Here is a 17,646-nt window from a genome sequence, read left to right on the forward strand (position 1 = left end):
TATATATATATATATATATATATGTCTCGTTGATTTAGACTTTATGATTTATAACTAAAGTATTTTGAGTATGTTTACTTTTATTTCTTCCTATCCCTACTGTCACCTCTTTCTACTCTTGTAAGCAAATATAACAGTGATGGCCCCTAATCAGTTTTCTTGTCTCTTCTTCAACCCATTCTCTACTTTTACTACTAGAATGAACTTACTAAAGTCTAAATCTGATGTCACTCTCCTTATTAAGCATCTGCAATGCCTTGCCATTACTCCTATGATAAATGATAATAGCTGACATTTTTTTTTTGTGGAAGAACATTTAATGTTCAATATATTTTTATTTAAAAATTCATATAAATTTTTATATGAATATTTTTATTCATATAAAATTTTTATATTTAAATATTCATAGAAAGGATACAAGCTTTATTATACCGCTGTGTCTGAATAGAGTAATTACAGGTATTTTTGATACCTGATTGTAGACTGCGGAGGCGCGTCTCTGTTTCTGTGTTTGCTGGTCCTGCTCTGGCAAAGGGGTGTAGCTGACATTTTGTGGGGTGCCTGGGTGGCTCAGTCACTTTAGTGTCCGGCTTCGGCTCAGGTCATGATCTCACAGTTTGTGGGTTCGAGCCCCACGTCGGACTCTGTGCTGACAGCTCAGAGCCTGGAGCCTGCTTCGAATTCTGCGTCTCCCTCTCTCTCTGACCCTCCTCTGCTTGCTCTGTCTCTCAAAAATAAATTAAAAAAAAAAGATTAAAAAAAAAAGCTGACATTTTGAGCACATATTATGTGCATTATTGTGATTGTTATTCCCCATTGTCCTTATTTGACATGTAATGAAACTGAGGCTGACAGAGGTGAAGTAATTAACTCAAAGTTCCAGAATCAGTCATTACCCCAATTTTTTCCAAAAACTGTATCTGGGGCCATCTGGGTGGCTCAGTCAGTCAAGCACCCAACTTTGGGTCAAGTCATGATCTCACAGTTTGTGGGTTCGAACCCCACATCAGGCTGACAGCTGCTGACAGCTCAGAACCTAGAGTCTATTTCAGATTCTGTGTCTCCCTCTCTCTCTGCGCCTCCCCTACTCATATTCTGTTTCTCTGTCTCAATAATAAACAAACATAAAACAATTTAAAAAACAAAACAAAAAACTGTATCTGGTTTTTAGAGGTACCACATAATCTACTAAGTTTTTTCTTTTTAGAATGTTTTACACACTCCCCATTTCTCCTTCCATTCCTAGTCCCTAGAAGACTCTAGTTTGTCCCTCAATTCTCAGCTTCAGTCATTCTGTGGAAAGTCTTCCTGAACCTCTCCCTTGCCCCAAATAAATTCACACACAAATAAGACAAAATTAGGTTAAGTGACAGCCCTTATATTCAAAATACTCTATGTGTTTTAGCACTTAACCATAGCAAACTGTTATTTCTACTGATCCTAAGCTTTTGTGATTATTAAACCACTCCGCTGGCCTCTTTGCTGCCTTTGAATTCATTAAGGTAGTTCTTGTCTTAAAGCCTTTGAATTTATAATTTCCATACCTGGAAAACTTCCCCAAAACTTCTTATAACATCATTCTCACTTTATTTGGATTTTGCTTGCTTGTCACCACCTTAGGCCTTTTATGACAATCCTGTTGTCTCTTTCCATTCTCTAACACAGATTTATTTTTCTTATAGCACCTACCACTGACGTTATATATAGGATCTATTTGTTGTTTTACTTATTGTTTATATTCTTTACTAGGATGTAAACTCTTTGAGGGCAAGGACTGGGTCCATTTTTTTCACATTTCTGGTTCTAGCAATTGATTAAGTGGTATCTGCCTCATAGAAGATGTTCAGTAAGTAATTGTTGAAGGAATATCTCTTGCCTTATTTAATCCTTATAAAAAGTCTAAGAACTAAGAACCAGTAACTCCATTTTATAGATGCAGAAATAAAATCAGGGAGGTTAGGTTGTACAGCATTGTAAATGGCAGAATTGGATTTTGACTTCAAAGTGATTGTCCTGAACAATTAATATTTTACTAGTGACATAGCTGGTTTTGGAGGAAATTTAAACAGTACTTATGACAGAGTTTCCAGGTAATAAGACATTTGCTTTAGCATTAAAGCAATTAAAGCTTATTAAAGCACTTTATCAGTAAATCCTTGCATATAGCATTCTAGAATTGAAACCTCCAGATTATTAACTATTGTTTCATTTGAAAATAAAGGAGAACCTCTAGGAAGGTGCATTGACTGCCTAAAGATACAGAATATGTTAAATCATAGAGCCTGGCTTGGGTCATTGAGTTTTCCACTTCAGTCTTAAAACATAAAATTCATAAAATTAATTTTTTTAAACTTATTTTCAGCCTGTGCAATTCATTTCTTGAGTTTCTAATAATAAAGCAAATACAGAATTTATTTTATTAAATATGTTTCTTTAAAACTGATAGAATATCAACTTGCAAGACCTTCTGATGCAAACAGAAAGGAAATGTTGTTTGGAAGCCTTGCTAGACCTGGACATCCTATGGGGAAATTTTTTTGGGGTAAGATGCTTTATACTTTTATCTTATTCCTCTTCCTCCTCCACCTCCTCCTCCTCCTCCTCCTTTTTCTTCTTTTTTTCAGAAGTTTTTTTTTTTTTTAATTTAAATTTTAGTTAATATGCAGGGCAATCTTGGTTTCAGGATTAGATTATTTACTATTTTCTAATTGGGAAAGATGGAGAATATAAAAATTTGATAAAGAATGGAAGATTGTGAAACCAGAGTAGCTAGGTGCCTACCTAGGTAGGCAGCTTCTCAAATAGAAAGCAGTTGAGAATGTATGTATTTGGTTCTCTGACATTAGGTATATCAAGAATAGCACCTAATGTTTTGTGAATGTGTTTTGAGCACCAGATACTCTGCTAACACTACATGAATTGCCTCATTTGATCATTTTAATGGTGTTATCCTGGGTTCCGTTATCATATCCATTTAAAGATAAACAGGCTCAGGGAAGTTATTTAATTTGCTTAAATCACACAGTGTTAGATATGAGATTTGAACTTCTATTTTTATATGATTGTAAAGTCTATGCTCTACCCCATTCTGGCATTTCCATTTATCAACAGACATTCAGCTGTGATTTCTCTAATAGTTTTTGAGCTGTGACCAAATTTTGCTTAACTGGTAAGCTGTTTAAATGGTATGCTTTTTGTAATGGCTTTTTCTTAGTGTTAGAATTCAGGTTTAGCCTTATATTAACCCTTTTGACCAACAGTAGAATCTGAGATGAGTTGATCTAAATAGTACTTCGTTTAGAGGATGTTCTGCTTCCCTGTATATCTTGTACATTTATATGCAATTTATATGACATCCTTGCTTTATGTGGTTTATTTTTAAGGATATTGTAGAATATTATTAAAGTAATACAGAGATAAAACCTGAATTGAATACTCGACTAATGATTAAGAAAAGAAGCTGAAGGCAGTTATTGTTGTTAAGGTATTGCCAATTGGAGATTAATTTCTTATGTGTTGAAATATACTTCAGGAATTGTTTCTTGTGAAATTTTGTCCTGTATTGGTATTATTGTTATACATTGGTTCTATATTCTTGAGTCAGGTTCATTAGTTATGTATCAATAGCAGAGCATGCATTTTTGGTGTAGAGGCTTTTGACAAAGTAAACATATTTAAAAATTTTAATTTTAGTGTAGTTCTGTGATATTTTTCATCTTTTTTTATTTTTTTTTTTACAGGAAATGCTGAGACATTGAAACATGAGCCAAAAAGGAATAATATTGATACACACGCTAGATTGAGAGAATTCTGGATGCGTTACTATTCTGCTCATTACATGACTTTAGTAGTTCAGTCCAAAGGTAGTATATTATCTGTTATGACCCTTAGAATTATAGAATTTGTTTGCCTTGATCAGTGTTGTAGGGCATTATTACTTATTTTAGTGCTTGACCTTAATATGACCTAAAGGAAGTCAGGATTTAGAAAAGTCAGATAGCAAGTGACACAGCTTAATGAGCACAAAATCATCTGATTCTCAGGTAAATATTTGTTTCTTTTATAGCTGTAGGTCTTATCTCTAGGCTGGCTTGTGAGTTTACTGATGTACTAATTGGTCTTTTAAGTGACATTTAGTTGCTGTCTCTGTTATCCTTGGTTTTGCATTTATTCTGTGTTAATCATAAACTCTGCCAGGGCAAGGTGTCTGTCTTTACTTCTTTTTGTAGGGTCCAGTAAAATGGCATGATTAATTGAAATCCATCATGGTAATAAATAGCAAAAGTACCTTAAATGTAAAATACTGCTCCGTATTTCTATTCTTTTCCTTTTATCATTATCTTTAGCAGCTTGTGTTAACTTTTTATCATTAAAGAAATCATGGTAGCTTGCTTTTGTTTTCTTTACACTTCAGGAAGTTGCCAAACTTCCTTTTTGACATATGTTATAGTTTGCACATTTAATTTTGAAAAAGTAATCTTCTCACCCTGATATGACTCTCCTTTTCATGAAATTTTGTTTTCTCATTGTCAAAATTGAAATTGGAGCTAATTTGGCAGCTTAAATATGAAACTTAAATATAAAACGTTTTTGCATTTAGGGTCAAAATTAGTCCACTAAAGTTGGATTTGAATGTAAAGCTATGGCTATAGAATGGTAAATTCTTTTGTTCAGATTGCAGATGTGTGTCTAGATTCCTTTTACAACATTTGTTAAAATAGGCAATTCTATATTCAATATGTAATCTACAGTTTTAATTACTGTTGCCAAGTGTGTTACAAACATGCATTTTTCTTTAACTGTATATTATTTCCTTTGCATTCTTTCTCTGTAATAGCAAATAAATTAATGCTTGTTGCAAATTTCTAAAATAAGCCCTAGATATTTGATAAGAGAAACTTGTTCATTTAAATCCAATTGTTTCTTAAGCTTTAGCAATTATTACACATTTAAGAGTTAAATATCTCTATAGATAGTATAGAGTAAACTCAGAACTTGATTAGTCTAATCTGTATCTTATTTTACATCTCTTGAAAATTAGTGAAACTTGTGTCTGGTGGAAGTACAAATACTATTTGGTAATAGTAATGAGTCAGTGGGATAAAGACAAAAGGTATCTTTTTGCACTGATATTTGCTTTACTAGAAATTTCAGAAGAATTTTGTATACATATAAGAATCAAAGATAGAAATCATATATGAAACCTAAGAAGAAGACTTACAGATTAAAATCTCAGGAGGTATAAATTAATATAAAATAAATGGAATGTTGAAAGTACTAAAGAAATGCTGAGAAAGAAAGATCAGTATAGTGTGGATTAATTGGGAGAAACTTTCCTAGAAGAATTGAGTTTTAGAATGGAGTAGGAGAATGGAGATATTTTTACTCTTGACTCTCCACCCTAGCCTAGTGATAAACAAAAACTCCCCCCCCCTTTTTTTACACTTTGTACATTTTCTGATTTTACCAGCTAGAAATACGGTAGTCTAATAAAATTTTATGTGTCTTAAGGTTTTCTTAAATATTGTTTTTGTTGTTGTTGCTACTCATTACTGGTTAAGGAGTGGCAAATAATGCCTAAATTAAAGTATCATTTTATTTTATACCTAAGATCTGTGAGAAATCTAATTGCATTTCTACCTTCAATAACATTGCATTTCCCTGTTTCCTACCTGCCCTCCCCAAAGAAACACTGGATACTTTGGAAAAGTGGGTGACTGAAATCTTCTCTCAGATACCAAACAAGTAAGACATTAATTTTCATAAACTGTATGTTTTAGAATTAAAGAGTCATCTTTTGTATGAATCCCAGAGGTGGTCTTTTATATTTTTTATTTTTTTGGCTGGGGAAGGGGTGTTATAATTTTTAAACAGGTGATTAAGACCTGAAGTGATTTAGCAAGATCACATAGTTTTTGAGTGGGAAAACTAAGATGAGAGCCCAAGTTTCCATAATGTCTATAGTTCAGAATTTATAAGCTTGCAAACTTAGAGTAAGCAGTAATTCTGAATTTATGGCTCTTTGTTTACCTTTATTCAGAGGTTTTTTTGTTACTATGTAGAGTGTTTGACACTGTTATGAAAGGAAATATTATATTGAGAGGCAGAGTATATACATACTTGTATACCCTGCCTCAGAACAAATTGTGTTCTGACAGGCTTTTTTTTTTTAATGTTTATTTATTTTTGAGATAGAGACAACAGCATGAGCAGGGGAGGGGCAGAGAGAGAGGGAGAGACAGAATTCAAATGAGGCTCCAGGCTGTGAGCTGTCAACACAGAGCCTGACTCAGAGCTCAGACTCCCAAGCTGTGAGATATGACTTGAGCCGAAGTCAGATCCTTAAGTGACTAATCTACCCAGGCGCCCCTGAAGGTTTGTTTTTTAGGTCTGTTGTTTCGAGCTTGGAATGCTTTCCTCCGTAAAAGAAGTAATCTTGTAGGTGATGATTGACTTTCCTTACTAGCTAAAAAGTCTATTTCATATACTTGAACCAAATTATCTTTTTTTAGAAATTGTATATAGAGTTCCAGTTCCAAAAGCTACCAATTGTTTACTTCAAATTCATCAAAATAATACAGATATTTAAAATACAGTTTTTGCTACATTTTTGTTACAATGAGTTAAAAACTTAATTCTGAAGCAATTAAGTCCTTTTTCTACTCCTAGTATTTTGTATTTTAATACTGTAAATGAACATTTTTTTTTCTTGCATCAGGTAAGTAAGCCAGAATTTTTTTCTACTTCTTCATTCCAGGGCATACTTTAAATTTATGGAAGAAGAATTAGCTGTGAAAATGTTAGAATAATTTGTAATAACAACTGATTGGTTATTATTAACTTGGCTTTATGTAAATTTCCATTGATAATTAGCAGTACTTTTTATGTATGGAAAGATAATGAAAGCTATGCCACAGTTGTGCAGTTGTTTTGTTTTTGGTTGATTTGATAAGAAATGAGTATGAACTATGGAAATGTTAAAATGGCAGATTGAAATATGTTTTACTGTGAAACTTTACCAGTAAAATCAAAGGTATATTGACTGGAGAGCTTCAGTAGGTCCTGTCAATCCCTGATAAGCATTTTTAGAAATTCTCTTAAAATAGTTTTCACTAATAACTTTGTTTATAAACAATCTTTCAGGTAATTATTAATTATTCATATTGACGTTTTAGAAAAAAAAGTATCTTCAACCACATGAGAAGCCTCTAGAAGGAAAGGACATGTCTTAAATACCACAGTGCCTAATACAGTACTTCATACCTAATAATTATTTTATATATGTTTTTGAATTAAAAAATATCTCTATATGTTTTCTTTCTGAAGTAGCTTTATATAGGAGAAGAACCGAAGTTGAATGGGGCTGACAGACGCAGTAAATATTGGGAAGGGAGACCCCTTCAATTGTTTTCTGTCTCCCATGAATTTCAAAGGTATTTGAGTTACTAGAACATCAGTTCAGGATTTTGTGGCTTTGTTGCCATTTTTTGCTTATGCCTAGAATGCTTTTCTGTCAGGACTATATAGAATAGATTATAAATACCGATCAGTTAGGCATCCCTAAAGATACTGCTTATAAAGGCTTTTGCCAATTAAATTTTAATGTATGTGTTTTATTTTCAGTGGGTTACCCAAACCAAACTTTGGCCATTTAACGGATCCATTTGACACACCAGCATTTAACAAACTTTATAGAGGTTTGTGAACCGAAGGTTTAAACTGTTTGAAATAACTTTAGCACATTCTCTAAAGTATAATTGAGGCTGCCAATTTTCTTTGAAAATGATAATACAACAGAAAGTACAGCTGGGTTGGAAAGGAAGTAGAAGGACAGAGGAAATCCAATTAGCGACAGATAGCAGGCCAGTATCAGGTAGTAGATTGGTCTGCTCCCCTGCTGCTACTTAAGTCTATTTCATGCTTTGTTCCTGTTTTCTCCTTGTTCCTTTTTGTTCTTTGGTTTTTGTTTCTTTCCTAATTCATTTTATCTTTGCTCTACTATTTATTACCTTTAAAAAGAGAAAAATAGAGGATGGAAAACTCTTTGGAAATTATTTCCTTTTATATAATTATAAACACAATTTTTGTTAAGTGAAGAAAAATAAAAATGAAGTGTAAAGAAATAGGGGGGATATCACCCTTAAACTTTACCATCTAGAGAACTCATTTTAGCAACTTTCCTTTTGACAGTTTCTATAGGTATATTTTAACATACTTGAGATGATAAAATATGTACACTTTCTCTTTTTATTATTATATTGGTAATATTTAATATTTATTTATAATTTTATTTTATTTATTATTTATAATAATATTTATAATTTATTTAATATTATATTTGTAATAATTTACCAATGAGCTATGCTATAATTTGCTTAACAATTTGGCCATAGTAAATATTGCAGAAATATTCTTAATTCACCTTTTCTCTTTCTTTGCTCTTTTTAACATGGCAGATTTAAAATAAATTTTTTTCCTGATTGCTTAGGTATTCCCTCCACTTCCTCCTTCACCCCATTGACAGTCTCCCTCCTCTTCCCTTTCTTTGATCAATGACTTTTTTGTCACACCCTTTATTGCCTTCTGCTCCATTCATCTAAGGGGACTCTTCCCAGAGACAACTTATTTTCAGTTGTATTCTTTCTGGCTTTATATTTTTTCTTCATAGAATCATAGAGTAATAGCACTGGGAAGAATCTTAGAGCTACTTTAGCCTAACTCCTTTACCATACGATAAGAAAACAGATACAGAAAGATTTAAATACAAAGGATTTTTCTCAAGGTCATATAAACACATATAGCAAGATAGATGTAGGAATAGATTTTAACCGTGAGTCTCCTGATTCCTACTCCTGTATCTTTTCTTGCAAGAAGGGATCCATCCTTAGGATCATTTCACATTTCATAGTTTTTTCATCTGTGTTTTCGTCACCTGTGAAACCAAATTGAAATCAAATTTATTAAAATTGCTTTAGTCAAATCGGAAAATTGGCAACTTGAACTAATAATTGCATTGTATTTAACCTTCCCCTGTTTATTGGAGGATGAAATATATTGCAATAAAAAATCATTTGGCATAATAAAAATTATGGAGAGACACTTATATCTGTTTTTCTGAAAAATATTTTTATTTAGTTGTTCCAATCAGGAAAATTCATGCTCTGACCATCACATGGGCACTTCCCCCTCAACAGCAACATTACAGGTAAGAGTTTAAGGGCAAATATAGTCCATTGCATGCTGAATTAGAGTCATATTTTTAAAGAATACTAAATGGTTTAAATTTGAGAGTTCTGTAATGTTATAAAATGGGACCTCACTACTCCTAGAGTTTTCAAGTCACGCTATATATTTTAATGTCTTCCTGGGTATAAAAACTAGAGTTTTCTTATAGCTAGTTACCTTTTCTGGGTCTTTGAAATTAAGTATCTTTGTGTGAATGCTAACCTTTTAAATTATTTTCCTTAGTACTTTGAGTACAAAAATATACTAGCTTGTAATTTGTCAGTGGTGATCATTTAGTTTGATTTTTTAAAATGTTTTATTTTATTTTTGAGAGAGAGAGACAGGGAGACACAGATGCTTAAATGACTGAGCCACGTAGATGCCCCTCGTTTGATCTTGTTAAAAGTAAAGTTAAATAAATCATTTTGAGCCTAGAGTATGACTGTAGTCCAGATCTCAAAGACCTACGTCTTTGAGGTGGTAATGAGTTAGGGAAGATTTATTCAGATTAGGAAAACATTTCAACTGAGCAATATAGCATGGGCTAAGAAGTTCTTTAAAGATCAAGATCAGGGGCGCCTGGGTGGCTCATTCTGTTAAGCCTCTGACTTTGGCTCAGGGCAGATCTCATGTTCGTGGGTTTGAGCCCAGCATTGGGTTCTGTGCTGACAGCTAGCTCAGAGCCTGGAGCCTGCTTCTGGTTCTGTGTCTCCTTCTCTCTCTGCCCCTCCCCCTCTCATGCTCTGTCTCTCTCTCTCTATCAAAAATAAATAAAAAACATTAAAAAAAAATTAAAAACAAGTAAAGATCAAGATCAGTCAGTGCCTACAAATACTTTCCTGATTAAAAACAAATGCTAATGAACTGATAAAAGTTTACCTTATTTTTTTAAACCATTACCAACAAAACTAAAGCGTAAGAATAAACACAGAAGCTGAAGCACTGTTGCTTAAGTTCAGTAAAAATGTTTTTCCCCTCACAAATATGATAGGATATTCAAACATTCCATCAAGAATGGTATGTCTGTAGTGAGAAAGCAGAGAACATGTATATTGTCTACTTGCTTCTGGTACAAGGATAATATAAGAAAAAGTAGTGTACATTGATTATGTATTTATGGTAGAGTGTTCTCAAAAGTGTTAAAATTCTTATCTGCACATTTATTTACTTAATTTTGTGAGAGAGAGAGAGAGAGGGAGAGAGAGAAAGAGAGGAAGAGAACGCATACACGTGAGTGGGGGGGGCGGGGGGGGGACAGAGAGAGAGGGAGGGAGAGAATCCCAAATAGGGGATTCTGACATGAGATCCCATGAGACGCAAGAACATGACCTGAGCCAAAATCAGCAGTTGGACAACTAACCGGCTGAGCCACCTACACGTCCCTATTATATGCATTTTAAAAGTTTATTCTATTTAAGTTTTTACTATAAAAATAATGCATGCTTATACAATTTTAAAATAGGAAAGAGTATTTAGTGAAAAGTAAAACTGTGCTTCCCCATTTCTTTTGTTTCCTGAAGGATAGGCCCAACATTTATAGTTTCTTGTATGTCCTTCAGATGGTAAAACAATGAATACGAAACATCCCTTTTTGTATGAAAATGAAATTATACTGTATATACTGTTCCTCCTTTTTTGGGGGCAATGCTTAGTTTTTAATTAACAAAGGCTTATTTATCCTCTGGTTGATTACTAAGGTAGATTCATTGTAGAAATCCTGAAAATCACTGAAAAGTAGAAAAAAGTCATTCGTGATTGTTTTCCAAAGCATGTTAAAATTTCTGTATGGTTCCATACAGTTATTATTTTTTACAGACTATTTGTTTTAACGTGCCCTTCATCGTGAACCCTTTCAAATCTCTAATTATGTGAATTAGCCTTTTGGGGGACTCATTTTGTTTTTTACAAAAAGCAAATTTTATCCCTACAGAGTTACCAAATACAAAACCATTAGTTCTGATGGAGATGTTGTTTAATCTACTGGGTTCATTCTTTAACTAATGTACTTCCTATAAATCAGTCTTAGGACAGATGTAATTTAAATTCATATTTTAAACAATGTTACATGGGGTTTGAGGATTACTTAATGTAAGTTGAGATCATAATATTATATCTTGGTTTTTAAGAGTTTACTGAATATAATTCTGTAAACTAATTTTAAAATTTAAGGATGCTTAGATTTTCTAACTTTATTTTTCTATGTAGTTTTGTTTTGGTAGGAATACATTTCTGGAATTATAGTAGAAGCCAGTGGGAAAAGACAATTTAAATAAGTATATACAACTACTCAGATTTTAAAGTATGTTGTTCTATAATATAGCTGTTACAGCTGTTTTACAGCTGTTACATTACATTGTCATGACCACTCCATAAGTATGTGGTTGGACAAGTGAAGGGGAAAAGAAAAATACAATGAGGTTAAGTCTCTAAAGGAAAAACTAAAACTATAAGCTAAATTATCTGACTCATAAAGCAACACATTTATTTTTACCACAGAGCCCGATCCACTTCTGAAGCTTTTCCAGATACTGAGTGATTCATTATCTGTATTAGGTTCTAAAATGATAAAGAATGTAGTTTCCATTTTGGGTGAAACAAAAATGAAAGATTTTTAGCATGAAAAGTTTGATGTCCAAGAGAAAAAAAGTATAGTAGTCTTAATTTTGGAATGATTATACTCATCAGTGATTTCAAATAAAGAAGTTAGATTTTACCATGTTTTCTGTTTTTAGCTCGCTATTATCAAATTAATAATTTCATGTGTGGTGGAATTTATGTAATAAGTTTATAATCCTATTCTTAAATATCATAATCTTTGAAGTAAGATTTCCTAGTGTTGTTTATACCTTAATTATTTTTATTTCTGACCTTAACATTTTTTTTCAAAGGGTGAAGCCACTTCACTATATCTCTTGGCTGGTTGGACATGAAGGCAAAGGCAGCATTCTTTCTTACCTTAGAAAAAAGCAAGTATTTAATAAGTATTTTTAGTGTAGTAGTCTCTGAAAAATAATCGACAGCAAACATTCTATAACCCATTCCTTTTGCTTTATTTGTCAGAAAACCTGGAATCAAATCTAATGCTTAATTATAGTCACTTAATAGCTAGATTATGTTAATAGCCCTATTATATTTGTTTATCTCCTTGGGAGCTACCTTTTAGCCCTTGTTGGAAGTAGTACACAAAATTTAAAAAATCAAAAACAAATAGATTCCAAAGTTACATAAAAGGTTAGCTCTAATCAAGAATTTAGATTTGAGTAGTAAAGAAATCGATTATTCAGATGCTATGGATCTCCAGCTATCCCAACCCAAAAGGTGGACTTACTTAAAACTACATTGGGCAGAGAAAGCATAGCCAATAGTGAGGCTGTAAACATTCTGTGTGGCTGTGTTAGCAGAATGTTTCCTAATAAATTTAAGCACTTGTTTAAGCTGCCTAGCCAAATCATAGAAATCTAGCTTTAATCAGGACCAATAATTAAAGTACTTCCTTGATTTTTCTATACAATAATTCAAGAATGGAAAGGGAAGTGAGAAATATAAATAAGTACTTTAAAGTACTGATAGGACCAGAACATTCAAAGAAAGCTAAAAGGCCGGGTTATTACAAAGGAATAATGATATTAGTGGCATATATGACTTAAATAAATGCAAAATGCTTTGAGATATGCTCAATCTCTCTACCTTACTGAACTTTTTTAAGAAATTCATATTCTTTGTGGCTTCCTCCTTTCTTGTTTTAGGTTTTCAGTATTATTCTAGTCAGGAAAAGATGATACAGACTCATTGTTTCTTAGACCCCCTGTAGAGGTTAGGTGATAGTCTCAAAGAGCTCACTTGACTTCCTAAGGAGACATGTATTTGAAGTGTTTAGGCTGCTTCTGGGAGACTGGTTCAAAAGGGATGAATGAAATGCCTCCCAGCAACCGTAAATTTAATATTTTCTACTGTTCTCTTCAACAGAAATAACTATGTTTTCATAAAACCGTTTTACTATGTTGTAATATGTATTTGTGTTTCCATTAAACAAATAAATATGGCTATTATTTCCTTCTAGTGATTCGTGCATGCAGTGCAATTGTTTGGGATTCCTTGTACTTTAATATTTGTACTTCTAAACTTATGTTTGGAAAGTAAATTTACCTCAAAGTCTGAGCTTCCCAAATTTAATATAGAAAGCCTACCTATTTTGTTAATTTGAAGTATTTGTAGGCTATCAATCCCAAGATATTGATTGGATTCATTTTTTTCCTAACAATAGGTGCTGGGCTCTTGCACTATTTGGTGGAAATGGTGAGACAGGATTTGAGCAAAATTCTACTTACTCAGTGTTCAGCATTTCTATTACATTGACTGATGAGGGTTATGAACATTTCTATGAGGTAAATAATTAAAATGGAATTTAAAAATATGTATATTACTTTATGCAAAAGCATAATCAGATGTTTTGTTTTCAGGTTGCTCATACTGTCTTCCAGTATTTGAAAATGCTACAGAAGCTAGGCCCAGAAAAAAGGTAATGTGTAGATCCTAGAATTAGGCTAGGAATCAGTCCTAGTATGTTTTAGCATTCAAACTGACAAATAGACACGTTTTAGGTCTACCTTGATAGTTTTTTAGGCATTTCTTGCTGAAGTTCCTTCACTGGCTCCATATCCTGATTCTTCTACATGTGAATATTACATGAGAACACGAAACATTAAGGCTTTATGTTTACGTGGCCAGTCTGTTTTTTCTCTTTTCTTGCTGAGTATACTAATGAGAAATGTTAAATATATCTTCTGCTTATAATTTTCTTCTTTCACAGAATTTTTGAAGAGATTCAGAAAATTGAGGATAATGAATTTCATTACCAAGAACAGGTACTGCAAGTCAAATTCTTTTTGAATATTTTCTGTGACCAAGTTGAAACTGGTGTGGACATTATTCCTCTTTTTGGAAGTGTCACTGGAGTTTTAATTCTGCCACTCTCTGTCATGTGAGTCCCGAGATGCCCGTGAGGTTATCTGAAAAGTAACTTTTGTGTTTCTGAGTTACGTGTATTGTGTAACAGTGAGATGTTTAGGCAGATTGACATAGATCATGTTGTGTGACAATCATTTTATCTGTGTACTCATCTATCTGTGTATCCTTTTGATAAACATTCATAAGAGCTTGGTATGGTACTTGATATTTGGGGAATTCTAATATTAAGACATGAGGAAATTCTATAGGATAATTTGTAGTAATTACCATATGTACTATTAGAAATGGTATGATTTAGGATTTCAGGGCAAGGAAAGCATTTGCTTTGATTGGAATAGAATCAGGGAAGGCTCCATGGATATGGTAAATTTGAATTGAGTTCAGCATTAAAAAATGAATAAAGTTTGGATACACTGTAAGCAATAAGAAAAACATAAGTAAGGAACTCTGGGATATTGTGAAAAAGTAAATGCTCTTATGTATCTGTAGCGTAGGGTATTTGAAAGGAAGGTATAAAAGGCTGAAAGGTAAGGAGTTTAAAGCAGGGTTTCTCTAAAACCCTTTTTGTGTATTGGGTCCTTTTGGAAATCTGTTGAAGCCTGTGGACCCCGCCTCAGAATAATATTTCATCCCTTCAACTTTTTAATCTCTCAGAAAAATTGTCCTTGATCACTGGTTTATCTCTCATCTAGGTTCACCAGTTGTTAGTAGTTTTCTGTGTATTCTTTTCCTCTCTCTCTCTCTTTACTTAATATATGTATGTGTGTAAGTATATCTTTTTTCCCCCCCAAACATTTGAGATTTAATTACAGATACCATAGTGTATTTTACCTCTAAAGGTTTTTTTTTTTTTGAATTTTAACATATATGTGCTATACAAATGTATTATCTTGCATAACCTCACTCTAATACTGTCACAGTTGGGAAATCACATTGAAATAATATTGTTAAATATTATACCATCCATAAAATAGTGTATTTAAGTGCATAAAATAAAATACAGCAGGTTACAAACCACTGTTGAAGTAAAGTACTTAAAGTGGTAAAAAAAATAACGTGTTTCTTTATTAACATGTTAAATAACAAGGTCTAGCAGTAGGTCTAACAATTATTTCAGTTTTAAGTAGCAGTGTGAGATACTTGCAACAACTATATTGTGATTCTTTTGTTGGTTAGTCATCGACGCTGCAGGTACAACTGTGGTCTGTTGCCGATATTCATAGTAGAATAAAAATGCTAATTTAGGGGCGCCTGAGTGGCTCAGTCGGTTAAGTGTCCGACTTCCGCTCAGGTCATGATGTCACGGTTCATGAGTTCGAGCCTCACATCAGGCTCTGTGCTGACAACTCACAGCCTGGAACTTACTTCGGATTCTGTGTCTCCCTCTCTCTCTGCTCCTCCCCTCCTCATGCTCTGTTTCTCTCTGTCTCATTAATAAACATTAAAAAAAATTTTGAATGCTAATTTAGAGGTTATTGAAAATAAATATGTAACTTCTTCCCAAATTCGTGCACATACATGCCCCTGAATTTGTCCATTGTTATATCTTGTGGAGATGTCTGTGGACCCTGGATTAAAAGGTCCTGATTTAAAACTGCTTTATAGAACATCTTGAAGCTGCCTTTTTGGATTATCACCAGAGACAGTTCCCTGAATATTTACTATAAGTAAAGAAGTTTTAGGTATATGAGGACAAGGTCACAAAAACTATAAGCCTTCAGTTGCTCTTGATTCCTGTGTAACCTGCTCTGTGCATCTAAATCACTGAAATCAAAATAATCTTATTTTAGGGGAGCCTGGGTGGCTCAGTCAGTATTGTGTCTGACTCTTGATTTTGGTTCAGGTCATGATCTCATGATCATGAGATTGAGCCCCAAGTTGGGCTCCACGCCTGGTGTGGAGCATGCTTATGCTTTTTTCTAGCCTCCTCTTCTACTTGGCTCTTGCACACATGCGTGCACACTCTCTCAAAAACAAAACAAAACCTAAAACTTAAGAAACAACAAACCAAAAAGAAAATCTTAACTCTATGAAATCAGAAAGGCTGCTATGACACATCTTTTGGCCATTAGAGATAAACACTCTTCCCTATAAGTGGATTGATAAGCCTCGAACTCCACAAGTCCTGCCTTCTACCTCACCAGGAGTAATTTTGTTCAGTGTCCTTATCAGCTGTGGTGGCAACAGGTGGGTCAGAACTAGGCAGGGAAGGACTGGGATCAAGAATTGTGGGCTACAACCATATGTGATACCCAGATTCCTTTTTTGAGGAGCAGCTTTTTAGCATTGGTTAAGTGAGTGACACTTTTGTTCTGTCCCTCCAGTTTCTTCTTAGCAAAACATTTCTTTTTACTGACATCTCCATTCTGTAGCTCCACATTTCTTTTAACCTTTAAAAATATTCATGAATACTTGTCTTGATTTTAAAACATGTGCCCAAGACATCTTAATTTAAAACCTGATCAGTGCAAAGTGAGAACAAATCAGAAAGGTTTATATCTCTGTGTGAACTGCTAAATTAATTCAAGTGGCTGAGCTTATTTGGGGGTTTATAATTTTTTATTTTTTTAACAAAGTTGGAATGCCTTTTCTTTAGACTTTGTCTGGTCTTCATCAATAAAGGCAAATAGGAATGAATGCCCTTTCCAAACTATTCAAATCAGTCTTTTTTAATTAAGAAATTAAAAGAACTATTTTCCATAGGAACTTGGACTTGATATATCTTATAAATCAATAATTTGAACTAGAAAAAGCTGCTTAAGTTCTTTTCTGTAGGCAGAAAAACAGAAATAATGTAACAATAATGGAAGACAGTAAGAAGTAGATAAAAAAGAAGACAGACAATACCAAGGGTTGGAGAAGAAGTAGAGACATTAGAACCCTCATGTATTGCTGGATTTTGTAAAATGGTACAGCTGTACACCAAAGAGAATTAAAAACGTGTCCACACAAATACTTGCACACAAGTGTTAATAGTAGCCGTATTCATTATAGCCCCAATGTGGAAACACCCAAATGCCCATCAACAAAAGAATGGTTAAACAAAATGGAGAATATGCATACTGTGGAATATTATTCACCCATGAGAAGGAATGAGGTACTGATTCATGCTACAACATGGATGAACCTTGAAAACACGCTATATGAAAGAAGCCAGTCACTGCAGGTTGCATATTAATATGATTCCATTTATATGAAATTTATATCAAATGATAGGTAAACTCATGGAGATAGAACACAGATTGATGGTTGCCAGTGGCTAGGGGGAGTGGGTTGCAGGGAGTGACTGGTTAGTGGTTATGGGAGTTTCCTTTTGGGGTGATGAAAATATTCTTGAACTAGATAGTGGTGATGGTTGTACAGTTTTATAAATATACTAAAAACCACCGAATTGTACACTTTATTTTAAATTTTACTTCATTTTTAAGGTGCACTTTAAAAGTATGAATTTTA

General features: G+C 33.4%; 1 protein-coding gene across 2 annotated transcripts in view; it reads left to right on the forward strand.

Moving 5' to 3' along the window:
• The window catches only part of NRDC (nardilysin convertase), a 97,112-nt gene that overhangs the window by 57,704 nt on the left and 21,762 nt on the right, over positions 1–17,646 (forward strand). For both annotated transcript variants that reach the window (XM_029947249.1, XM_029947250.1), the window contains 9 exons: positions 2,447–2,542; positions 3,741–3,863; positions 5,688–5,745; positions 7,624–7,697; positions 9,136–9,205; positions 12,114–12,191; positions 13,490–13,610; positions 13,686–13,744; positions 14,036–14,090. In XM_029947249.1, the coding sequence (XP_029803109.1) occupies positions 2,447–2,542; positions 3,741–3,863; positions 5,688–5,745; positions 7,624–7,697; positions 9,136–9,205; positions 12,114–12,191; positions 13,490–13,610; positions 13,686–13,744; positions 14,036–14,090 (734 nt within the window). The remainder of the gene's footprint in view (positions 1–2,446; positions 2,543–3,740; positions 3,864–5,687; positions 5,746–7,623; positions 7,698–9,135; positions 9,206–12,113; positions 12,192–13,489; positions 13,611–13,685; positions 13,745–14,035; positions 14,091–17,646) is intronic.

The sequence above is a fragment of the Suricata suricatta genome, chromosome 8, assembly GCF_006229205.1.
Source record: "Suricata suricatta isolate VVHF042 chromosome 8, meerkat_22Aug2017_6uvM2_HiC, whole genome shotgun sequence".
NCBI classification, from domain to species: domain Eukaryota; kingdom Metazoa; phylum Chordata; class Mammalia; order Carnivora; family Herpestidae; genus Suricata; species Suricata suricatta.